This window comes from Peromyscus californicus, unplaced genomic scaffold (assembly GCF_007827085.1).
Source record: "Peromyscus californicus insignis strain IS unplaced genomic scaffold, ASM782708v3 Scaffold_10__1_contigs__length_136768540, whole genome shotgun sequence".
Classification (NCBI taxonomy): domain Eukaryota; kingdom Metazoa; phylum Chordata; class Mammalia; order Rodentia; family Cricetidae; genus Peromyscus; species Peromyscus californicus.
In genome coordinates, this window is record NW_026294391.1 from 12,106,482 (window position 1) to 12,132,905 (window position 26,424).

The 26,424-nt window shown below is 46.5% G+C and overlaps 1 protein-coding gene across 1 annotated transcript; it reads left to right on the top strand.

Annotated features, from left to right (window-relative positions):
* Nucleotides 1–8,489: 8,489 nt before the first annotated feature.
* Nucleotides 8,490–22,073, top strand: Glod5 (glyoxalase domain containing 5). Its single transcript, XM_052744374.1, has 4 exons — nt 8,490–8,516; nt 11,068–11,205; nt 19,584–19,739; nt 21,895–22,073. The coding sequence occupies exons 1-4, from the start codon at nt 8,490–8,492 to the stop codon at nt 22,018–22,020; spliced, it is 447 nt and encodes a 148-aa protein (XP_052600334.1). The 3' UTR covers nt 22,021–22,073.
* Nucleotides 22,074–26,424: the final 4,351 nt, after the last annotated feature.

Genomic DNA, 26,424 nt, shown 5'->3' on the forward strand with positions numbered 1-26,424 from the left:
AAACCCTGTCCTGAACAATGCCCCCCTAAAGAAATACATGAGCCACCATGTCCAGCCTGAGAGTTTTCTTAATAATGTTGAGAATGGTGTGTCTGAAATACAATACACTTTATTTAAAATGAAAGGACACCGATAGAATGAAAAAGATTACCGGATACACTGTGTACCAAATCTTGAGTATAAGTCAGTAACACCAGCTTCAACAGGGCTGCAAATTGGACTTGCTAGACGGGATTCGAACCTACTTTTACCAATAGCAACGAAAGCACTGGATCTGAAACACTGCTAACCCTAGAGCTTCTGCGCAGGTGTGGAACCAGTAGCCAATAGGAGCATGAGCTGGAGGTCTTAGCCACTTAGAGTGCCAGAAAATTTCGGTACCTAGGTAGAGTTTGGGATAGGTAATCTCAGGGTGGCGAATGAGAACTCCCAGATCTGTTTGTTCCCACCCTGCGAAAAAAAAGTCCAAGCAGAGGTTCCCTGGTGAGTGTCTATGAGGTCATGGGGACAGCGATTTCCCGGCAGCTCGAGGCTCTAGGCAGATGGAAGTCCGTGGCACATCACGAGCTTGTCACTGACGTCATTCCCACCCACACGCTTTCTTGGTGCGTGTTGGCTAGAAATGGCTGGGCAGTATCATGTGAATCATTTTGTTTATGATTCGAACACAAACTGTCGTGTAATCGTCACGCTCGTCCCACCCCTGCCTTCAACGGACTGCCCCAACAGCTTGAGATCATCTTTTTTTGCGGGGAGGGGGGCGGTTAAGAAAGTCTTCTGGTATGTCCAGAGTGGCCTCAAACTCTTAATCCCCTTCCTCCACTTTCTGGTTATTGGGATTACAAGGCATGCACCACCACATCTGTCCACCAGGTGGCTCTTGAGAACATCCAACACCTTGAGGCTGATTCCTTCCTAGAAACAGGCTTTCACTCCTGAGGATACTGATGAAAATGTGCATTTTAAAATAATAATTAATCTTTTTTTTTACCCATGTAGTATTCTGTGCAGTTGCTTTGTAATTTGGTTTCTCTTTTCCTTGATGAGGACTGAAGGTGAAGATCTCTCACATATTTATTAGAGATGCTCTTCTGTGGTGTGCTTGTTCCAATTCTTTGCTCTCTTGTCTACTGGTTGCAAAAGAATTTTAACAAGCACTTAATTAGCCTGGCAGAGTGGTGCACATCTGTAATCCTAGCACTCAGGAGGTTGAGGCAGGAGCAGGAAGACCAAGGCCAGCCTTAAAACAAGGACTGGGATGGAGTTCAGTTGGTAGAATGCGTGCCTAGTGAGCAGGAAGCCCTGAGTTTGATACCCAGCACCTCATAAAACTGGGTATGGTGCTGCATCCACCCTGGGCTGCTGCATAGAACTCTGTCTCAAAAATAAAAACTAATGGAGAGCCAGGAGGTGCTGCATGCTTGTGATTCCAGCATTTGGGAGGCCGAGGTACAAGTCTAGCCTGGAATACACAGAAAGGCCCAGTGTAAAAAACAAAACAGTTGGTGTGGTGGCACATGCCTTTAATCCCAGCACTTGGAAGACAGACGTATGTCAGCCTCGTCTACATAGTGAATTCCAGGCTAGCTAGAGCTGCATAGCAAGACTCTGTCTGTCTGAAGAGAGAGAGAGAGAGAGAGAGAGAGAGAGAGAGAGAGAGAGAGAGAGAGAGAGAGAGAGAGAGAGAGAGAGAGAGAGAGACTGAGACTTAATACTGGCTAATTATCCACAAACCAGGTGGTGGTGGATCTTTGTGAGTTTGGGGCCAGCCTGGTCTACAGAGCAAGATCCAGGACAGGTGCAAAGTTACACAGAGAAACCCTGTCTCAAAAAACCAAAAGAAAGAAAAAGAAAAAGAAAAAACAAAACCACCACAACAAAAAGGAACTCAGGGTCATCCTCTCCAAAAGAGCAAGTTTAGGGGTTGGGGATTTAGCTCAGTGGTAGAGCGCTTGCCTAGCAAGCGCAAAGCCATGGGTTCGATCCTCAGCTCAAAAAAAAAAAAAAAAAGCAAGTTTAAAGTTAGCCTTGGCTACATGAAACCTTGTCTCAAAAAAAGAAAAAAAAATCTAACAAAGGGCTAGAGAAGGGACTCAGGAGTTGAGAGCACTGGCTTTGTGGGCACCAGGAACACACATGGTCCACAGACATACATGCAGCCAAAACACCTAGACACATTTAAAAAAAGACCCTAGGAAAAAATGCTTTGCCGGACATGGTGGTGCACGCCTTTAATCCCAGCACTCGGGAGGCAGAGCCAGGCGGATCTCTGTGAGTTCGAGGCCAGCCTGGGATACAGAGTGAGATCCAGGAAAGGCAGGGCTACACAGTAAGACCCTCCATTTCAAAAACAAGCAAACAACCCCCCTAAAACAATGGAGCCATGTTCATAGTAATGAGAATTTTCAAATAAAGCATGTGTTAACTCCAGCTTTCACATACGAGAAAGAGCATGTGGTACTTGTCTTTCTTTACTTGGCACAATGGCCTCCAGTTCCATCCATTTTGCTGCCAATGACATGATTTCTTTATATTTCTTTATAGCTGAACAGTATTCCATTTTGTTCTCTTCATAGCCGAATAGCACATTAATAGTGTCATAATAAACACGTGCAAATCATATGTTAATGAAAAATGAATTTTTGGCAGTGCAAGGAATTGGACATATGCTAGGCATGCTCCCTCCCCTCGTCCACAACACTGTATAGTGTATCTAAAGTTCACAATATATCCCATAAAGTGGTATTTTGTTTCTTTTTAAGACAGACTCTGTGATCCAGGCTATCCAGTTTAGAATTCTCTCTAAATATCACAGGCTGCCCTCCAATTCATGACCCCCCTGCCTCAGCCTCCTTCTGGCCTCCACAGGTGCCAGATATGCATGTACTGTACAGACATACATGTAGGCAAAACACTCAAAGTTCAATATCTGGAACTATCATCTGGATGGGTCCTAAATGGAATCATAATTATTCCTTTTGTTTTATTATGTCTTATTATGCATGTGTCTGGGGGTGACACCTAGGGCCTTGAGTATGCTAGGCAAGCACTCTAGCACTGAGGTTCAGAGCTAGCCCTTCTTTTTTTTTTAATTTTAAAATTTATTATTATTTTATGTACATAAGCGTTTGCCTGCATGTATGTGTGTGCACCACATATTATGCTACATACATGCTTACAGAACTCAGAAGAGGGCATTGGATCCCCTGGACTGGAGTTATAGACAACTGTGAGCAGCCATGTGGGTGCTAGGAACTGAACTCAGGTCCTCTGCAAGAACAGCAAGTTCTCTTAACCACTGAGCCGCCTCTCCATCCTCCACTCCACCCTCAAAACCCAGTGTTCTTATAAGAGGAAGGTAGAGTGAGACCTGATACAGACAGAGCACTAGAAGACACACCCAGAGAAGGCAGTGAGACCAAGGAGACACTAGGGAGGGCCACACACCAAGGAAGGCTGGCAGCCATCAGAAGCTGGAAGCAGGGAATTAAGTCTCCTGTAAAGCCCAGGGAACGGCGGTCCGGCTATCTGCCTTTTGCGGCCCCTTTCCACCCTCCCCCAACCACTAACTGGGAGAGAACAGCTTCCTGATGTTTTCCCAGTACCATCTGGCACCAATCTGTGCACACAGTAGTGTCAATAAATAATGTTTAAACAGGAAGAAGCCAGGCATGGTGCTGTACACCTGAAGCCGCAGCTATTTGAGAGGCTGAGTCAGAAGCATCACTTGTGTCCAGGATCCTCTTGAGTACCTGAATGGGAGTCGACTACGCGCATTAGGTTTTCAGGCAGAGCGGCCTCAAGCCGGTGGTTGATACGGGGCTCGGCCTGCAGGGGGCAGTAAAAGCATAGACAGGAGCCGGGAAGGCCACTTTCTCCTCCACGACAGGCAGGGTGGGATTTCTAAGCAGCTCAACTCAAGAAACAGCAGCCTGGAAGGCAGCCTTTGCTCTCTGGAAAAGCGAGGCTCTGCTTCCTTCTCTGCCAGCCCCTCTCATCCCTCCCAGCGGGCCTCTCAAGCTCCCAAGAGCTTTACCTTTCTTTTGTGTCCTTGAGCCACTGGGCCCCAGCAGTCTAGGAGCTAAATTCAAGACCCTGCCTGATTCCTCCATTGACCAACTGGAGAAACAGAGACACCAAGAGGCCAAGGAACCTGTTCAAGAACATCCAGCATGACATCAGCAATGAAGTGGAGAGGCAAGACAGTGGCACAGGGTCCCAGAAATGGATCCTTACTCCCGCTCTTGTCCCATGTCACCCTTGAACATAGTCACAGTGACCTTTCTTTTCTTTATGAGACAGAGTTTCTCTGTGTAGTTTTGGTGCCTTTCCTGGAACTCGCTCTGTAGACCAGGCTGGCCTCGAACTCACAGAGATCCGCCTGCCTCTGCCTCCTGAGTGTTGGGATTAAAGGCGTGCGCCGCCACCGCCCGGCAATGAGTGCATTCTTAAAGATGGTAAGGATGAAGAGGAAGGAAATGGTGGCTCGTACAACATCCTAGAACTTCAGTTCTCACTCAACTGTTCTGGGAATGGTAAGCAACAGGCCCTTCTCACCTGAGGGCACTCTACTGTGACTCTGTTACTTGCATAGGGAAGAACACCTAACCACCAGGGACCCTTTTCACACACCCTCTTAACTGGCCCTTGGGATGGCCCATATGACAGACGGGAAACTCACCTACAAAGACCTTCAGTCAAATGTCCTTCAGTCTCTCTTTCCTGCTCCCCCTCCTCCTCCTCTTCTCCCCCCCCTCCACTCTGTGTGCCTGAGACAGGGTCTTTCGTAGCTCAGGCTGGCCTCAAAATGTATCTAGCTGAACATGTGATCCTCCACCCCTCTATCTACCAAGTAGTGAGACTGCAGGCCCACAGCACAATCCACAGTTAAAGGGCTTTCTTCCAGGCCTCCCCAGCTCCTGCTTCGACTTAAAGGCATGCACTCTCTGCCTGGCAAAATGACTCAGCTGGTAACGTGCTTGCTAGGCAAGCCTGATGATCTGAGTTCAATCCCAGAACCCACGTAAAGGTAGAAGAAGAGAATTGGCTCCACAGAGTTGTCCTCTGACCTCCCCACAGTCACCATGGCATGTGTGCCCCTCATCAGACACACTAGAATACAAATGTGTATATATATATATATATATATATATATATATATATATATATATATATATATATATATATAGCCCTGGCTGCCCTGGAACTCGCTCTGTAGACCAGGCTGGCCTCGAACTCACAGAGATCCTCCTGCCTCTGCCTCCTGAGTGCTGGGATTAAAGGTGTGTGCCACCACCTTTAATAATGGCAATAAATAATTTTTTAAAAAAGAATTGGTGGTGGGGCACCTCTTTAATCCCAGCACTCAGGAGGTAGAGATAGGTGGATCTCTGAGTTCAAGGACAGTCTGGTCTACATAATGAGTTCCAGGACAGAGTAATGTAGAGAAACACTGCCTCAAAAACAAAAACAAAACAAACAAACAAACAAAAAAGAAGAGAAAAAGCAAGTACTTTTTGTAGGGTAGAAATACACTCTCTATTTATTTGTTTGTTTTTGGTTTTTCGAGACAGGGTTTCTCTATGTAGCTTTGCGCCTGTCCTGGAACTCACTTGGTAGCCCAGGCTGGCCTTGAACTCACAGAGATCCGCCTGGCTCTGCCTCCCGAGTGCTGGGATTAAAGGCGTGCGCCACTACTGCCCGGCGGAAATACACTCTCTAATAGAAAGGTAACTCATAGAATGGAAGAAAATATTTGCAAATCATAGCTGGTGAGGAATTTATATCCAGAGTAGATAGAGAATTCCAGAAACTCAACACCAAAAAATTAAACAAGCAACATAGAAATGGGCAAAGGGGGCTGGGGAGGTGCTCAGTCAGCGCAGTACTTGTCTGTCTTGCCAGCATGACGACCTGACTTCTATCCCCAGAACGCATGTCAAATGCTGCTATCGTAATCCCAGTGACGGGGGAGAGCAGAAAGGACGATCACTCACCAGTCTAGTCATTGGGGAGCTCCAGGCATGAGAAGCATTGCTGGAGGTAACTACTGAGGTTGGCCTCTGGCCTCTACATGTATGTGAACACATGTCCATACATACATGGACACACATTCAAACAAAATTTTAAAACTTCAAAAGAGAAATGGACAAGGAGGGTCTAGAGAGATGGCTCAGAGGTCAAGAGCACTGGCTGCTCTTCCAGAGGTCCTGAGTTCAATTCCCAGCAACCACATGTCAAGTCTCACAACCATCTGTAATGAGATCTGGCGCCATCTTCTGGTCTGCAGGGATATGTGCAGGAAGAACACTGTATACATAATAAATAAATCGGGCTGGAGAGAGGGCTCAGCGGTTAAGAGCACTGGCTGTTCTTCCAGAGGTCCTGAGTTCAATTCCCAGCACCTACATGGTGGCTCACAGTCATCTGTAATGAGATCTGGCGCCCTCTTCTGGCCTGTAGGCATACATGCAGACAGAACACTGTATACATAATAAATAAATCTTTAAAAAAAATTAGGGCTGGAGAGATGGCTCAGAGGTTAAGAGTACTGGCTGCTCTTCCTAGAGGTCAGAGGTCCTGAGTTCAAGTCCCAGCAACCACATGGTGGCTCACAACCATCTGTAATGAGATCTGGTGCTCTCTTCTGCATACATAATAAATAAATAAATAAATAAATAAATAAATAAATAAATAATAAAGACATTTACTTTTTTCTTTTTCTTTCTTTTTCCTCTTTCTTCCTTCCTTCCTTTCTTTCTTTCTTTCTTTTCTTTCTTTCTTTCTTTTCTTCCTTTCTTTCTTTCTTTCTTTCTTTCTTTCTTTCTTTCTTTCTTTCTTTCTTTTTGCCTTTTCCACACTGCCCAGGGACAGGCCCCTATGGCGTTCTTTTTTTTTTAAATTAAATTTATGATGGCATTGTTCTTTTTTTTTTTTAATGGCATTGTTCTTGATTCCCATCATAACTTGTTTGGTTTTTCCAGACAGGGTTTCTCTGTGTGACAGTCCTGGCTGTCCTGTCCTGGAACTCGCTTTGTGTTGGCCTCGAACTCATAGAGATCCGCCTGCCTCTGCCTCCCAAGTGCTGGGATTAAAGGCGTGCGCCACCACTGCCCGGCTGATTCCCATCATAACTTAAAGGGACACTCACACAATGCCCGGAGCCCTTGATGTTCTGCAGATGAAGGAACCACTCCAATTGCTGCCCACTTCATGCCTGAGACCTTCCCTAACCAGACCCAAGCGGCCATCAGGGAGCCATGCCTTCTAGTGGTGACTGATCCCAGGGCTGACCACCAGCCCCTCACAGAGGTGTCTCGTGTCAACCTGCCCACCATTGCGATGCTGGCCTGGAAGTACTCCGCATGCGTGAGCACCCATGGGAGGTTATACCTGACCTACAGTGACCCAGAGGAGCTCGAGAAGGAGGAGCAGGGTGCTGTTGAGAAGGTTGGGACCAAGGAAGAATCCCAGGGTGAATGGACTGTATCAGCTCCTGAGGTCACTGCTGCTCAGCCAGAGGGGACAGACTGGTCCGAGGGTGCAGGTGCCCTCTGTACCCATCCTACTGAAGACTTGAGTGCTCAGCCAGCCTGAGGACTGGTCAGTGGCTCCCACAGCCAGGCTACCGAGTGGGTTGGAGTCATCACTGAGTGGTTCTGAGCAAAGGGGGTAGGAAATGAAGTTCTAAAGCTGAAAAAAAAAGTTTTTTTCAGGGGCTGGAGAGATAGCTCAGTGGTCAGTGCACTACCTGGGTTCAGTTTCCAGCACCCACATGGTGGCTCACAGTCATTCATAACTCTAGTTCCAGGGGGTCTGACACCCTCTTCTGACCTGCATGAGTACCAGGCACGCATGGAGTGTACATACAGACATGTATCATACACATAAAATAAATCTGACAATATTTTTTCAGCACTCAGGAGGCAGAGGCAGGTGGATCTTTGCGAGTCTGAGACCAGCATAGTTGACTTAGCAAGTTCCAAGCCAGCAGGACTACATAGTGAGATCTTGTCTCGGAAAATTTTTACACTTTATTTATGTTCGTGTTTGTTTTGGTTTGTTTTGTTTTTGAGACGGGGTCTCATAAAACCTAGGGCTGACTCAGTTTCACTAAATAGCCAAGGATGACCTTGAGCTCCTGACCCTCTAGCAGTGTTTAAATATTGCTGACTTTATTGTTTAAGTTGTGGGATATGGAACAGGAAAGTCAGTACGACTTAAGCACTCCCTCTTCTGGGCAAAGGCCTTGTATGCAGCAGAGCTGTGTCGGGTTAGGTGAACGGTTGCCTGTTTATTGCCTTCGATTGGTGATTAGCATGGTTTAATGAATTAGAGGTTGTGTGCCTTGCACCTCCTGCCTCTGTCCCCACCCAATGTCCTTAGCCCGCACCTCCCATTCCTGCCCCTTGATCTCTAGGCACAGAGCCAATCCCAGCCCCAACCTACCTGCCCTGTAGCTCTGTCTGCCCTCCAGTCTACTAGTCAGGATGTGGGGTCCAACGTCTGAGAATCAGGTGAGTGGGGGGGAGGCTGGAGGCTTTGGGCATGGGTGTTAGCCAGGCTGGGGATACCCCACCCGGGTCTGCCGACTTGCTTCCCTTCTCAGGAACACCTTTATGGCTTTACCATCCCTTCACCCCTTCACTGGGCCTCTTCTCTCAAAGATAACTGGAGGGCAGCAGAGGCCCTGCTTAGGCCTGTAGAGGCCCGTCCTGTGTGGTATATTTGGGAGGGCCTAGGCTAAGGGCTGGCTGCTCTCTCGGGGTGGTTCAGCTGGGACTCAGTTCAGCTTCAGACTTGTGGAGATACCCAAAGGTGGCTCCTAGTGGGTGCCCCTGAGGCTGGCATGATAGAGCAGTGTGAGGAAGGCTGGGGGATCCTTGACCTTGAAGCCTGTCAGAATATTCTAAGGCCCTGAGAGCCTGAAGGAACCTTAAAGAGGAGTCTGAGCCAGGTGGTGGCAGCGCACGGTTTTAATCCCAGCACTTGGGGGGGAAGAGGCAAGTGGATCTCTGTGAGTTCCAGGCCAGCCTGGGCTACAGAGTGAGATCCAGGACAGCCAGGGATATACAGAGACACCTTGTCTTGAAAAACAAAACATGCAAACAAACAAAAAAAAACCAAGAGGAGTCTGGAACAGACCAAAGGAGGGGAGGCATGGTGTCCAGGACACTGACCACTCAGAGGAAGGGGTGAGCTTATGTTCTAGGCGTCAGCATTGGGGTTGCGACTGAAGCAGTGGTGGGCGGGAAACAGCATAGACTGGAAAAGAAGAAGAAAGCCGGTGAGCAAAGCGCCCATACTAAGGAGTGAGAGACACAGCTTTTCTTCAGCCCTAAAAGAACAGAAGGAGGGAAAAGGTAAGAGCAGAGATAGGGAACCAGAAAGCAAACACACAAAAAGATCGGCAGTGCTCAAGGCTGGTTCTTCAGATTCCGAAAATACTAGTAACTTCTGTTTACACCCTAGAAATTAGAAAAAAAACATAAATCAGTGATATCAGGAATAAAACAGATTCTACAGACATTCAAAGGTTAAATAGGACTTCTTGGGTTTTTTTTTTTTTTAATTCATGTGTATGTTAGTGCAGGTGCCCGTGGAGGCCAGAAGAGGGCACCAAATCCCCTGGAGTTGGGGTTACAAGCCTTTGTGAGCTCTTGGAGAGCAGTTAGTGCTCAACCAGACTGACCTCACCTCTCCAGCCCCAAATAGGACTGGAAAAATAAAACATACAGTTTTCTCTTCAGTGGAGCCTATATGGCAGTAAGGTTAGTTGGTTGGTTTGGGTTTTTTTGTTCTTGTTAGTTGTTTTCTTAACAGAGTCTCTCTGTGTAGCTCTGGCTGTCCTGGAACTCATTTTGTAGACCAGGCTGGCTTTGAACTCAGAGATCTGCTTGAGTGCTGGGATTAAAGGCGTGCACCACCACCGCCTGGCTGGTTTTGGTTTTTGAGGCAGTTTCCTGACTAGGTATGAGAATAGGCTCTGTAAACACATATGCCCAGAAATTTTTTCTTTAAAAAATATTAACTTGTTTTTATGTGTATGAGTGTTTTGCCTGTACCACGTGTGTGAAGTGATCGTGGAGGCCAGAAAGGGTGTTACAGTTGTGAGCCACCATGTGGGTGCTGGAGACTGAACCCAGGTCCAGCAAATATCCTTACCTGCTGAGCCATCTTGCCGGTCTTTCTGTTGTTCTGTTTTGTTTTTGAGACAAGGTCTTAGGACAGTGCCTAGTTGACCTTGAACTTGTAATTCTCCTGCCTCGGCTTCCCAAGTGCTGCGGTTACAGGTGTACAGCCTCACACCTGGCTTCAGAAACTTTTATTTCATCTCAGATGCTCCTCCTTTTTGTGAAGCATGCATGGGTGTTTTGTCTGTACGAATGTCTGTGTATCACTTGTGGAGGCCAAAAGAAGACATCAGGTTCCCTGGAACCACAGATACAGAGAGCAGTGGGCCACCATGTGGGTGCTGGGAATTGAACCCAGGTCCTTTGCAAGAGCAGCCAGTGTTCTTAATTGCTGAGCCAGCTCTCAGTCCTACCCACCCCAAGTTCCTCCTTGCCCTGCCCTCACAATTATAGCTGCAGCTCAGGATGGGGGAAGCTAGGGGAAACTGGCCACTGGAGGCTTTGATTTGGAATTGGGCTTGTTCTGAATCTTGTAATGTCTGCAAGCAGAAATAAATTGTGGGGTTGGGGATTTAGCTCAGTGGTAGAGCAAGCGCAACGCCCTGGGTTCGGTCCTCAGCTCCAGAAAAAAAGAAGGAAAGAGAGAAAGAAAGAGAGAAAGAGAGAAAGGAGACAAAGGAAGAAAACAGGGAAGAAGTGACATGCCAGTCACATGGCCTCTTGTATGAATCCATGCAGGAGCAATGGACTTTACAGAGATTATCTTGCAGGAGTTTCCCCTTGAAATGGGGGTGAGGAGGATCCCAGTGGTTGGGGAGGTGATGGGAGAGGAGCAGAAGGAAATGGGAAGTGTCTGGTGGCATTTTGGCTTTATCTGAGTTTGGGTGGGTTTTTTTAATCTTTTTTTTTTTTTTTTTTTTTTTTTACATTTTAGCTATGGAAGAACAGCGGTCAGATCCCTTCCCCGTGTCTTATCCAAAGACTTGACCACATCGTGATGACAGTAAAGAACATCGAAGACACCACCATGTTCTATTCCAAGATCCTGGGACTGAAAGTCACTACTTTCAAGGTAATCATGTCCCCATATTCAAAAATTCAAGTGCGTTAAAGTGTGTGTGTGTGTGTGTGTGTGTGTGTGTGTGTGTGTGTGTGTGCCATAAGACTTCTGTTTCAGCCTCCCCAGCACTGAGATTCTGACGCTGGGGAGGAACCCAGGCCCTCAGGCCTGTCTAGCAAGCATTTCACTAACCATCTCCCCAGCTTCCTTCATTAAAAGTCGATAACGGTCTGTGGCAGGGGGTGGAGCTCAGTTAGTAGACTGCCTTCTACCCAAAGCCCTTGGTCCAGTCCCCAGCACCACATAAAGCAAGTATGGTTCTGCACATAGAAATCCTAACTGGAGAGATGGATGCAGGACAATGAAAGTCTAAGAGCATCCTCAGCTACTTAGCAAGTTTGGGACCAGCCTAGGATACATAAAATACCGGTTTTTTTGTTTGTTTTTGTTTTGTTTTGTTGGTTGTTTGTTTTTGTTTTGTTTTGTTTTGAGACACAGTTTATCTGGGTAGCCCTGGCTGTCCTGGTGAGATACTATCTTAAAATAATTAATAATACTTTAAATGTAACTCATGGCTGAGGGTACAGCTCAATGATGAGTATTTGCCGAGCATGCATTAAACCCAGATACCAATCCTAAGCCCTGCCAAAACAATTTTAAAAAGGTAAAACATAGTATAACTTAAAACCCCAAACACAGGGGGAAATGAGGGAAAAAGTAAAAGGATCAGTGGAAGGAATTCCAAACTACGGACAGGGAGACATTTGGAGAGAGGGTAAAGAAAATGGAAGGAGGGAACTTTGAAAGAAATAAAGCCAGAGGTCTTGTTAGTTCAAGGTCTCTAGTCTTAACAAAAGTGCAAGCAAATTTTGCAGCCTTTATATACAAAAAGTTAGCTGTGTACCCAGCACAGGAACACTCAGATACGCCCTGTGGGAATTGCAAAACATCACACCGAAAAGTCCGTCTTAAGACTTTGCCAAGAGATTAAAAAGTGGTTCATCTACAAAAGAAAAAGAAACATGCAAATGTCAGAATTCTTGAGTCACACCAGAGGCCAGAAAACAATAGGACTATACTTTTAAGACTCTGGGAAAGCACGCCCGCCCCGCCTCCGGTTCGGCCTCAGCATCGCTCCATGTGGTCCCTACTCCCAGAACAAAAGCTGTTCCCAGCCTTAATCAGAGAAGCCTCTCCCTACAAAGAAAGGCGATGAATACAGACACTCAGGCTGCCTAAGAGGCAGAGAATAGCAACGGTTGTGGGCCCAGCCCTACACAAGATATTCCAGCCACCCCCTCTAGGGCTCGGGGACACTGTGAAAAAGGGGATGGAAATATGGAAGAGCCAGAAGATAGGGTGCTGGGCTATGGAACAACCATTGCAATGATTAACTCCCAACTGTAGTCACCTGGGCCCATACAAGACCAGCCCTGTCAACAGGAAGTCGAGGAAGGGGGAGGGACTCATGGGGCCCTACCTGCTACCTCTGAACTACTGATAGACTGGGGGGAAGGGACCATTGTCTTTAATTGTGTACCCACTGCTGAGCCCACCAGGCTCCAAATGGATAGCTCTAAACCCATGATTATAGAGACACCCTGGTTAATCTCAGTGGGTCACTAAACAAAGTAGTCATGAAAGTGAGGGAGAGCTTTGTAAAGAGGAGGAGGGGTTGAAGGGGTGACAGGGAGGTGGGGGGTGAGCGGCTGGTATGCATTGTGAAGTGGAAATTGTCTAAACACAAATGTAATTAATTGAAAAATAATTCTGGGGGAAAAATGCAACCCAAAATTCTGTGCCCAACTGAACTGCAAATCAAAGGTAAGTGTAGAACAAAGCCTTGTTAGGCACAAAGGCCTAGAAAAATGTGTGCTCCGAGGGGCTGGAGGTACAGCTCAGGAGCAGAGTGCTTATCCGGCGCGCAAAACGGTTTCATTCCCAGCACCACAATAAACAAAGAAAATGAGTCATTAAGGACTGGCAAGATGGCTCAGTAGATAAAAGTATGTTGCCAAATCTGAGGTCCTGAGTTAGATTTCTGGGACTCACATGTCCACATGGTGAAAAGAGAAAACCAAGTCCCAAGAGCTGACTTTTGACCTCCACACACGTGCCATCACACACACACACACACACACACACACACACACACACACACACACACACACACACAGTCTATCCATCCACCCATCCATCCATCCATCCATCCATCCATCATTTTAAAAATAAATAAAATAAAGTGGGGAACAATGGGGTAAGATACCTGATGTCTTCCTCTGCCCCCTACCCCCCGCCCCGGCCCCAAAGAGACATTACGCTGGTTGCGAACAGGAATACATGGAAGTTGAGACGGAGTGATTCCCAAGAAAAAAAACCAATATACCTAGAGAAAAATGAAGTAAGCTTGGAAGGAAAACGGAGGTTTCCACAGATCCAACACTATCTTGAGACTATGGAATAACTTCAAAAGTAGTAAATATAGAGAAAGTTTTAAAAAAGCCTTATGAAGATGTCCTGCAGCAGATGAAGAGATAATGTCTGCTATGTCCAGATCATGGGTTACAGTGAGAGAGAGAAAGAAGGCCGTGAGGGGGTTTCACGGGTGTAACCCTCTGTCACTCCTCACAGTGTACATGACCTGTTCTGTTGTTTTGGGTGTTTTTTTTTTTTTGTTTGTTTGTTTTTTGAGACAGGGTTTCTCTGTGTAACAGCCCTGGCTGTCCTGGATCTCGCTCTGTAACCCAGGCTGGCCTCGAACTCACAGAGATCCACCTGCCTCTGCCTCCCCTGTGCTGGGATTAAAGGCGTGCGCCATTGCCCAGCTTTGTTGTTTTATTTTAAATAAAATATTTGTTATGCTACTTCATGCAGGGACAGGAAAGAGAGGGGCAAAGAGAGATGAGGGAGGTGAGAGAGAATCAAGCTATAAAGCACGTAAAAATCTTATATGTATCACTAAGGGAAAGAAGGCCTTGTAAAAAGCTGCGCATTGCGTGACTCAATTTAATGTTCAAGATAAGACAACATTCTGAAGACAATACAATGACCTTGGCTGCCAGGCAGTGAAGGGTGAGAGGAACGACCAGAACACTGAGGCATTGAGGACCTCGACATTATCCTGTGACATGTCCCCGCCCACAGTGTACACCACCTCCGACTGAGCTGTGACAGGAACAATGGGGCGGTGGATGCTGTATCAAATGCAGTTACAGGAACGGCAACATATGTAGCCTCTGCTGGGAGGCTGATAGCAGCAGGGAACTTGGTGTAAACCTGGGCCCGCCTGGGAAATCTTTGTGCCTTCTTCTCAGTTTTGCTGTGAATGTTAAACTTCTCTGAAAATGAGTACATAAATTCAAAGGGTCATGAAGTGGCAGACTGTGAAAATTTAAAATCTAAAGGGGCCATTATGCAAGAGCAGGCTGGATGTGCTTCGGGTCCTAAAAAGATCACACTAAGGAAAAAATTAAAAACAAACAAGACACTACAGCATGACGCCACTTACAATACCCCAGAAAAGCAACAGCAGACCTTTTACACCAGGAAGAGGCACGCAAAACGCGGGACGGCTTGGGGTCTACACTATCAAAATCTGTTTTATTCCATAAAGAGCAAATAGAGGCAGTCTATCTGAATAAAGACCCGAGCAATGATTCACTGAGAAGAAAAATGATCATGGTATCTAAGGTGGGGCTAGGGATGGAGAGAATAGGAAAAAAAAGAGAACAAACACAGAAATAAAATAAGATAGGCTTTGCATGGATCAGTGATAAATATAATCCATTCCCTGTGCATAGACATGCTGAAGTGAACTTTTAGGACCTCTAAGGTCAAGAAAAACTCTAAGCTTCGAGAATGCAAGGTGGCTGTTATTACCAACAAAAGGATGACCAACACGGGGCTGGGGAGCACAGCTCAGCAGCTAAGAGCACTTGGCTGAATGGGCATGAAGACTGAGTTCAAATCCCCAGCACACACATAAAAAGAAGGCCCATCCATGCTTGTGATGCCAGTGCTGTGGGGCACGTGTGTGGGGTCGGGAGGACCGCTGGGCTTGCTGACTGCCGGCCTAGCTCTAAGGTCAGTGAACTAAGGGCGAGTCGGCTAGCACAGACCAGCTGACCTCCTCTGGCCCCTATACATGTGTACACACACACACACACCACACACACACACACACACACACACACACACACACACACACACATACACCACACACACATACACCACACACACACACACACACACACACCACACACACACACACACACACACACACCACACACACATACACCACACACACACACCACACACACACACACACACGCACACACCACACACACACACACACACACACACACACACCACACACCACACACATACACCACACACATACACCACACACACACATACACCACACACACACACACCACACACACATACACCACACACACACACACCACACACACATACACCACACACACACATACACCACACACACACACACACACACACACACACATACACCACACACACACACACACACACACACACACACACACACACACACACACACACACAAAATGTAACATAAAATAAAAAGAAAACAAATTAACACCATATATATGGTGGTGGAGGGGATTCAGACCAGATCTCACTATGTAGCCCTGGCTGTCCTGGAACTCACTCTGTAGATCAGGCTGGCCTCGAACTCACAGAGATCTACCTGCCTCTGCCTCCCAAGTGCTGGGATTAAAGGTGTGCCCCACCATATCCAGTTAAAAAGATTTCATATTTTATGTATATAAGTGCTTTGCACATTGAATGTGTACTTTCCACAGAGGTCAGAAAAAGTCATTGAATCCTCTAGAACTGGAGTTACAGATGGTTGTGAGGTACCATGTGGGTGCCAGAACTGAACCCAGGTCCTCTGCAAGAGCAGCAAGTGCTCTTAACCACTAAGCCTCTCTTCAGCCCCCAACAGCAGAGTTTTTATTAGCAACACCAGATTCAGGGAAGATAATAAGCAATGTATTTATCTTTCTTTCTTTCTTTTTGGTGTTTCAAAACAGAGTTTCTCCATGTAACAGCCCTGGCTGTCCTGGAACTTGCTCTGTAGACCAGGCTGGCCTCGAACTCACAGAGATCTGCCTGCCTGTGCCTCCTGAGTGCTGGGATTAAAGGCAATCGTAACAGTCTTGGAAATGGAATCCAGGGTGTCATGCACGTAAGGCGAGTGCTGCACCACTGGGAAACACCCCCAGCCTGGAAGCAGATGTTTAAAAGGCTTTGATCAAACGCTCTTCCAGAACCGTCCACTGGGCCAAACCGTCCTTGGGCTATAAAAGTGCAATGTAGTCTCCATTATAGGGATGAAGGAAGAGAGCATGAAATCATAAAAGAAATGCCAGGGCTAAGAGGTATAAAGAAGGTGACAAGGGTTATCTATAAAAAAAAACAGGCATTATTCCCTAGCATGCTAAAAAATACATATGGAGCCGGGCGGCGGTGGCGCACGCCTTTAACCCCAGCACTCGGGAGGCAGAGGCAGGTGGATCTCTGTGAGTTCGAGGCCAGCCTGGTCTACAGAGTGAGTTCCAGGAAAGGCACAAAGCTACACAGAGAAACCCTGTCTGGAAAAACCAAAAACCAAAAACCAAAAACATATGGAACCAGTTATTTAAAACTAATAAAGAAGCCAACAGAGGAACTACAATTCAGATAGAATAGTACCGGGGGTTAGGAATACTGTTCAGCTAACTCTCCTCTGTCTTGACAGAGAGAGGACAGAATACAGGAAGGTGGTAAATCAAGAAATAGAGGTACACGGCTAGAGCCATGGCTCTGAGGTTAAGAGCACTGGCTGCTCTTGCAGAGGACCTGGGTTCAGTTTCTAGCTCCTACATGGCAGCTCACAATCCTAAGTAACTCCAGTTGCAGGGAACTCAACATCCTCTTCTGATCTCCATGAGTCTGAAGCATGCATGTGGTACACATACACACATACATGTAGATAGAACAGACACACACACACACACACACATGAAATAAAAATAAATACATCTAGAAAAGAAAGACTATGCATCAGTTACAGACTGTTTGGAGGGCAGAGGCGAGAACTACCATGGGATTAAAGGAGACACTTGTCTTTTTCTCTCAGTTGAACAAGCAGCCAGATGAATGTGTCATTAGGAGGAAATGAATAGGCACAAAGTGCCTGCTCAGTGGGGCAGGGAGATTCCTGGAAATCCCACCAGCAAGCACTCCCTGCTGAGCACAGCCCAGAAGGCTTCTCTTACACAATGGCCTCTTAACCAGGAATTCAGGAAACAGAAGAAGTGGGATTTGTTTGTTTGGTTCCTTTTGATTCTGTTTTGTTTTTGAGCGAGGGTCTTTCTGGGGAATGCAAGATGAAGTCAAACTTTCTATCCTCAGGACTCAACGTCCTAAATGCTGGGATTATACACATGTCACCACTCCTGACTTCACTCCTGGCTTGAGGTGTACTTTTTTTTTTTTTTAAGAAAGCTTGGGAACACACCATTGGCTGTACAGAAATTTGAGTTGTTCTCATGAGGAAAAAATAAAAATAAAAGGGTGGGGGAAGATATGCAGTAGACTGAGGCAGGATCACTTGAGCCCAGGAGTTTCAGGCTAATCTAAACAACATAGTGAAGTCCCAAAGGAAGGAAAGAGACAGAGACAGAGACAGGAAGGAATGAAGGGAGGGAGGGAGGGAGGGAGGGAGGGAGGGAGGGAGGGAGGGATGAAGGAAGGAAGGAAGGAAGGAAGGAAGAAGAGAAGGGAGGGAGGGAGGGAGGGAGGGAGGGAGGGAGGAAGGAAGGAAGGAAGGAAGGAAGGAAGGAAGGAAGGAAGGAAGGAAGGAAGGAAGGAAGGAAGAAGAGAAGGGAGGGAGGGAGGGAGGGAGGGAGGGAGGAATATATATGGGGTAGACACATTGCCATCTGTGCCTCAGGTGGGTTTTAAACATTTGGCGATATGAACATTCTAACAAGAAACACACACGGCTGCCCCACCCCTTACTCACTAAAAGCAGCTGTCTGAAACAAGCATGGTGATGCCCACTTGCAAGGCCAGCACTCAGGAGCATAAGGCCCAAAAATGAGTTTGAGAGTTTGAGGCCAGCCGAGGCTACATAGTGAGACACTGTCTCAGAAAAAGGAAGCTGGGAGAGTTGGTACAGCAGTTAGAGGGCTTGCTAGTCTTCCAGAGGACCCAGGTTCCAATTCCAGGTCTCACACTGGGGACACACATCTGCCTGTCACTCCAGTTCCAGGAGGTACTTGATCGACACATTCTTCTGGCCTTTGTGAGCACTGCACACACGTACATACACTCAGACATACGCACACGTTACATTAAATAAATAGATGAAATAAAACACAGAAAGAAGAAGTTGAGCATGATGGTATATTTCTGTGATCTAAGCACATGGAGTTGGAGGCAAGAGGATCAGGAGTTGAATGCCAGCCTGGATCACGTGAGACTTTGTCTCTGAAGAAAATGGTGGTGATGGCGAGTAAGGGTACTCACCAGCAAGCCTAACTACCTGAATCACATCCCTGGAACCCACATCGTGGAAGGAGAGGATGGACCCTGAAGGTTGTCTTCTGGCTTCTGCACATAGCACACAGCATCCACCTCCACATGAATAAGTGTAAAAATATTTTTGAGACAGGGTCTTACTATGTAGTCCTAGATGACCTGGGACTCACTATGTAGACCAGGTTGGCTCCGAATTCATACAGATCTGCTGGTCTCTGCCTCCAAAGTGCTGGGATTAAAGGTATGTGCCACCATACCTGGCAAAAAAAATTTTTTAAGAACAATTTAAAGAATATTGGGCTGGCCAGGCAGTGGTGGCACACACCTTTAATCCCAGCACTCGGGAGGCAGAGGCAGGCGGATCTCTGTGAGTTCGAGGCCAGCCTGGGCTACAAAGTGAGTTCCAGGACAGGCTCCAAAAGCTAAACAGAGAAACCCTGTCTCAAAAAACAAAACAAAACAAAAAAACAAAACAAAACAAAAGAAAAAAACAAAAACAAAAAGAATGTTAGGCTAGAGAGATGGCTTGGAGGTTAAAAGCACTTGCTGCTAAATCGTGAAGAATGGATGGAGATCAGATCCTAGGACCCAAATAACAAGCCATGCCTTTCACAAACACACTGACCTCCAGCCCCGACGAATCTGATGCCTTCTTTGGCATGTGTACTGTGCATGCACAGACTGACACAAACGTATTTGTTGAAAATGCAGTCTGCTAGATGGATCAAGGGCCACTGTGTAGCGGTCCTTTCTCCTTTTTGCAGTAAGTTCAAATTCATCTTGGCGGCCTAATTCTCTGTTGTTTTCTCTCTCCTAAACAGGGGGATCGGAAGGCATTGTGTTTTGGAGACCAAAAGTTTAACTTACATGAGGTGGGAAAGGAATTTGATCCCAAAGCCGCTCACCCCATTCCGGGCTCCCTGGACGTCTGTCTGATTACAGAAGCGCCTTTGGAGGAGGTGATGAAGCGTCTCAAGGTGAGTACAGTGCCATTCTTAGTAAGAAAGCTCAGCCTTAACACCTGGGGGGTGCTTAGTCTTACTGCAACTTGATATGCCATGTTTGGTTGATACTCATGGGAGATCTGCCTTCTCTGGGATGGCGAGGAAGAGGAGGAGATTGGGAGTTAGGAGGGGGGGATCCAGGAGAAGCACTGGGAGGGCAGAATGGGGTGGGGGAGACTGTGGCCAGGATGTAAAATAAATAAATGGGAAAAAAGAAAAGAAATCTACTGTAGCTACTGTCAAGACAGAAGTGTGACCCAAGAGTTAGGTCTAGCTCAGACACACCAGCTCCCATCATATCCACATCCCGCCTGCACAGTTATCCACTTCCTCTTTGACTGATGTCACTTTCATGTGACCAACTTGACTTGAGAAGGAAATATTACAACTCCATGAGCATCCATACAGTTAGAACAAGCATTCAGAACCGTGGAGCTTTCCATTACATTTTTACACAGAAATCAGTATTGAATATACTCTACACACTTAGCCACCACCCAAAACAAAACAAAATCCAATACAGAGTTAGAAGTAGAAAAATAACTGGGTCTGGTTAATGTTGGTGTGTAAAGTTTTATTGCCAGTCTTTTAATACAGTAAATTTTATAAAATTTAAAGAAGAATATTTGTAAATAATGTTCTGACATACTCAGTCTTTTATCATGTTAATGTCTAAGTAAGAAAAGACACATTAAAATATGAGCTAGGTGGAGGTGGCACACGGTTTTAATCCCAGCACTTGGGAGGCAGAGGCAGAGGCAGAGGCAGGTCTGGGAGTTCAAGGCTGGTCTATAGATCGAGTTCCGGGACAGCCAAGTGTATACAGAGAGAGATCCTGTCTTGATCATATTTATAAAATCGGTATGCTTTGTTATGTAGAAACATGAGAAGAAAAAATGCCAAGTAGAAGCATAACAAAATACAGTCATCTTGGAGTACTGAGAGGAAAAAGGAAATATTAGGTGGTATAGCTCAATGGCAGAGTCCTTGCCCGGCATGCACAAGGCTCCAGTTTTCATTCCCCAGAACTAACAACAATCTATCATGCTTATAAAAACTTTTATCTGAAGCTTGGTGTGGTGATATACACCTTTAGTCCCAGCACTCAGGAGGCCGATGTAGGCAGATCTCTGTGAGTTAGAGGCCAGCCTGGGCTACAGGGCGAGCTAAGCCAGCCAGGGCTACATAGTAAGATCCTGTCTCAAAAAAGAAAAACAAACCAAAAACTTACATCTGGGCCAGCAATGGCTCAGTAGAAAGAAGTACTTCCCACATGAGCCAGACAGCATGAGTAATCCCCAGACTTCATGTGATAGTAGGCCAAAAGACATTCTACAAACTGTCCTCTGACCTCCACATGTATGCACGTACACACACACACACACACACACACACACACAGAACATTATATATGAGCTCTTTTATAGCTTTTTATATAAAGAGGAAATAAGATTTCCACCAAGTATAGGAAAAACTTATTTTATGCCAGGTGTGGTGGCACACATCTTTAATCCCAGCGCTCAGAAGGCAGAAGCAGGCACATCTCTGTGAGTTCGAGGCCAGCCTGGTCTATAACGTGAGTTCCAGGATAGCCACGACTGTTAAACAGAGAAACCCTGTCTCGAAAAACAAAAACAAAACAAAACAACCAAACATTTTATCTTGGCAAAAAGAGAAGCACTTAAAGCCAATGGTTACAGGGCTGGGAATGTAGTTCAGTGGTAGAATGCTTGCTGGTCCCACTGGAAGCTGTGGGTCCAATTCCCAGTACTGTCCAGAGAACAAAACAACGAATATCTACTTTGATCCAGGTACTGTGCTTAAATTCTTGCTCACTAACATTGCTGTCACCGTCAATTTACAAATTGAGGAAATGGAGGTTGAAGGCAATTGCATATTCTGCCCGAGGCCATACATCTTGAGTAGAGTAGATAAGGTCAGAAAGCTAGGCAGTCTAGACACCATAGGAATTCAACCTTGCCTGTGGCTGCAGCATGTGTAAGTCCCTGAGTTCAGCCCCTAGAGCATGGGGTAGGGAAGAAAGAAGACGGAAATCTTAAGGAATTAAGTTTTGGTCTCACGTATCTGTGACACATGACTTTTTGTCTTGTCTGCTCACTTCATTCAGGCTTTTGATGTCCCCATTGAGGAGGGCCCAGTCTCCAGAACAGGAGCAAAGGGGCCTATTATGTCCATCTACTTCCGAGATCCTGACAGAAATCTCATTGAAGTGTCCAACTACGTCACCTCATGATTGACACTGGCCTTCCTCCAGTGTGTCCCACAAGATGTCATCTTAGCCCTCATTTCCTGCAAATCCCAGAGACCTCCAAGAACTGAGAACTTCGGCAGGTCACCGGACGCTGCAAAGGGGGACCTAAGACAGGTGTCTGTGCAGACGTTTGTGTCTAGCTAGCCCCCATCTAAAGCTACTCCAATAAATGACTCCTCTCTCCGTGTGAGCTCATCGCTCTCGTCGCGGTCCTACGTCTGGGGGTTTGTCTAGGGCATGAGTTCTCTGACATCTTCGGAGCTCTGGGCTAGAGTCTGGTGACTTTGGAGATTAAATCCAGGTCATCCTTTTGAGATTCAAGGCCTTTGACAGATTTCTCCTTGCCAATGATCCATCATCCCTCTTCTAGCTGCTTCGGGATGCTTCCTTCCCCTGCCCCATGAGCCTCACTGAACCTCCGGATCGTAGCAGACACCCCAGAGTCAGAGCAAACACCGCCACCTCCCTCTGGTCTCACTCCGGAGTATCCAGGACTTTCCTCTTTAGATCTTCATTGAAGCTCAGCTCCCAAAACAGAATAAGCTCAACTAGCGCCCCTCTTCCTTCCCACCCTCCCTTCCTCTCCCTCTTCTCTTTCTTCCCGCCGTTTCTTTTTGTTTCCTGCCCTTTCTTTTCTTCTAGTCAGATTGGCTTCAAACTCAGGGCAATCCTCCTGCCTTTGCCACCTTACGGCAGCTGGCAAGTTTCTGCTGCTTCTGTCCCTTCCATCCCCACTACACATCCACTCGGTTGCTGGCCGGAGAAGCATTATCTTCAGCACATACTGTGTGCTAGGCCCTGTTCCAGGCCCTGGGGAGACAGTGTTGAGCAACAGATAAGCTTATCTGGCAAGCCGTGGTGGCACTTTTATAATCCTAGCACTTGGAAGGTAGAGGCAGGAGCATCATATGTTCTAAGCCAGTCTGGTCTACATAGAAAGTTCCAGGCCAGCTAGGGCTAGCTACATAGTGAGACCTGGCCTCAAAACAAAACAAAGTCCTATCTATGTATACAGGGCTGCTACTCAAGTAAATGATAGAAAATGAGTAAGATTAGAACAGAGGCAAGTAATACAGCTGCTTCCACTGAGCTTGGCATAACCATCGCCTTTATAAAGCAGAGCAGCTATGGTAAACCACAGGAGATCTTGCTCAATGAAATAAACAGAACTATACAACAGATAACTAGGTCTGCGGTAATAGCCCCTCTTGGAGAGGGAGGGCTACAAGATGTTCTTAAGGCCCTTCACTGGGATTCCAATCCCTATTCTCTCCCTCCTGCCCCAGCTACAAGTACTCGTGGAAATGCTAATGTATGTGAGAGGTAAAAGTTGACTGGTGTAGGGGGACTGTTTAGTGGTGTAGCTGCCCGTAAGTCATCCATGCTCTTGTAAGTACTCACCAAAACCTATTGGTTCACCAAGCTGGCCTTGACACTCTTTCTTCCATCTGTCAGCTCCTTCTCTTCTGGGGGTAAATAGACATTTCTTTTACATCTCTCCAGAAAGGGCACAAAATATAACCAAGCAGAGATGAGTGGAGCATCCACAGAGTCTTGGGCGACCATCTTCTTCCCTGAGGATGAATGAGATAGTGTGCCTCCCTGATCAATGTGGCCCACCACATCAATATGCTGATGGCCTGGATATTGCTGATGAATGAAGACTATACTACAAACCCGAGAGTAACCGAGACGGGTCAGGAGTGTGAGAAAAGCCGTGGTGGGAGTTGCAGAACTCCTGCTATGGGTGACAAGGCATGCAACCGAGGCTGAGCTGGCTGCCTGGAGGAAATCTGCCTGAGGAAGGAGGAATTACTGAGAAAGGGGTATGTGGGTGCCATCTTTCCTGCACATTTGGGAGAAAAGGTGGAAATAAGAATAATGAAATAGATGTGTTATCTTGTAATTTCTTACAGCTGGGAAAGTGTAGGGAGAGTACAAAGTAGAATGCACTGAAAACCCGCTCCTGGGCTGGAGACACTGCTCAATAGGTGAAAGCACTCGCCACACAAGTCTGCCAAGCTAAGTGCAGATCCTCAGGACACACGTAAAAATAGGGCACGGTAGCACACGAGTTTGGAATCCCTGTGTGTCCCCGCCAGGAAAATCTCCAGAAACTCAACTTCACATGGCTGATAAGCGGGTGACGAGATCTCATTTCAAATAAGGTAGGAAAGTAAGGATCAACACCTGAAGGTTGTTCTTCTGACCTTCACACATGCACTGTGGCACGCACATCCTCTCCACATAAACATGCACTCACGCGCAATCACACATCACACATATATACACATGCACACACACTGGGATAAAAAAAAAATGCCATTCAAGTCTGACCACTTAAGTTTGATTTACAGAATCCACAGTGGAACCATAGAACTGACTGTTGTTGTTACACACACACACACACACACACACACACACACACACACACACACACACAATTTTTCTAAAAGATTTTATTTATTATGTATACAGTGTTCTGTCTGCACGTATCTCTGCAGGCCAGAAGAGGGCACCAAATCTCATTACAGATGGTTGTGAGCCACCATGTGGGTGCTGGGAATTGAACTCAGGACCTCTGGAAGAACAGCCAGTGCTCTTAACCTCTGAGCCATCTCTCCAGCCCAGCCATCTCTCCAGCCCCACAAATAAAAATTTAAAAAAAAAATCTTGAAACTCCTGAGAGGAATTGGACTGTGTGGAGGGAAAAATTGAGGTCTGAGTATTAGAAGATACCCTTCAGGTGTGACCTTCAACAAAGAGGAAGGGAAATTCCTGATTCAGCATGCATGTGGAGGCCTTAACAATGACTGATACAAGAAACCAAACTCTGCCTCTGAACTACTTGAATTGGGAAAGATTTTTGTTTGTTTGCTTTTGAGACAGAGTCTCACCATGTTGCACTGGCTGTCCTGGATCTTGCTCTGTAGACCAGGCTGGCCTTGAATTCACAGAGATCTGCCGGCCTCTGCCTCCCAAATGCTGGATTAACGGTGTGTGCCCCCATGCCTGGCATGGGAAAGACTTTTAAACAAGATCTGAAGGATCCTTTCACAGTCTGTCTAGGGAGGCTATGGGACACAAGGGCAGATAAGCTTCAGTGTGAGTACCATGGAAGCAAAGAAACAGCATAACTATTGTCTGAGAAAGAAAGTTCAAATGCAACCAGTCCCTGATGGACCGGCTCATGAGAGTCATTAGGGACACTGGATAATTCCTTGCTGAGGTTCCCCATGAACATTATGGACTGGAAGACAATGATGGACATTTACTAAAGGACTGAGAATAAAAAAAAAGTAGGGTTTGATGACAGGTAAGAAGTCATTTCTCGGGGTTGGGGATTTAGCTCAGTGGTAGAGCGCTTGCCTAACAAGAGCAAGGCCCTGGGTTCGGTCCTCAGCTCCGGGGGGGGAAAAAAAAAAAGAAGTCATTTCTTTGAGGACCTTGAGAGGGTATGGGGTGTTAGGAGCTTTGCTGAGCCTCGGGGCTTACAATCTTTTGGAGGTAGTAGAGGCCTGACTGACAAATTGGGACCATCTCTCCAGCCCCAAGCCCCATTATTTGTCATGGGATGGTGGCCCAGGAGTTGTTTTAGGCAGAACACTGTCTTAGCATTTCTATGCCTGTGAAAAGATACCATGACCATGGCAACTCTTATAAAGGAAAACATTCAATTGGGCTGGCTTACAGTGCAGAGGTGCAGTCCATTATCATCACGGCAGGACATGGTGGTGTGCAGACAGAGATGGTGCTGGAAAAAGAGCTGAGAGTCCTACATCTTGATTTGTAGGCAACAGGTAGTGAACTGAGACACTGGGTGTGGCTTGAGCATATATAAGACCTCAAAGCCCACCTCTACAGTGACACACTTCCTCCAACAAGGCCACACCCACTCAAATAAGGCCACACCTCCTAATAGTGCTACTCCCGTGGAGGGCTATTTTCCTTCAAACAAGGTAAAGACACAACAGAAAAAGAAAACTATAGGCCAATATCCTTGATGAAGCATAGACATAAAATCCTCAATAAAATACTTGCAAAGGCCAGCTCCAATTGGACCAAGAGAGCCTTCATCCAGTAACTGATGGAAGCAGATACAGAAATCCACAGCCAAGCGCCAGACCGAGCTCTGGGAGTCCAGTCAAAAAGAGGGAAGAGGGATTATATGAACAAGGGGGGGGGGGTCAAGATCATGATGGGGAAACCTACAGAGACAACTGAACCAAGCTCAAAGGAACTCACAAACGAACTCTAGACTGACAGCGGTGGCACCTGCATGGGACTGGACTAGACCCTCTGCATACGGGAGACAGTTGTGTAGCTTAGTCTATTTGAGGGGCCCCTGGCAGTAGGATCAGGATCTATCTCGTGCATGAGCTAACT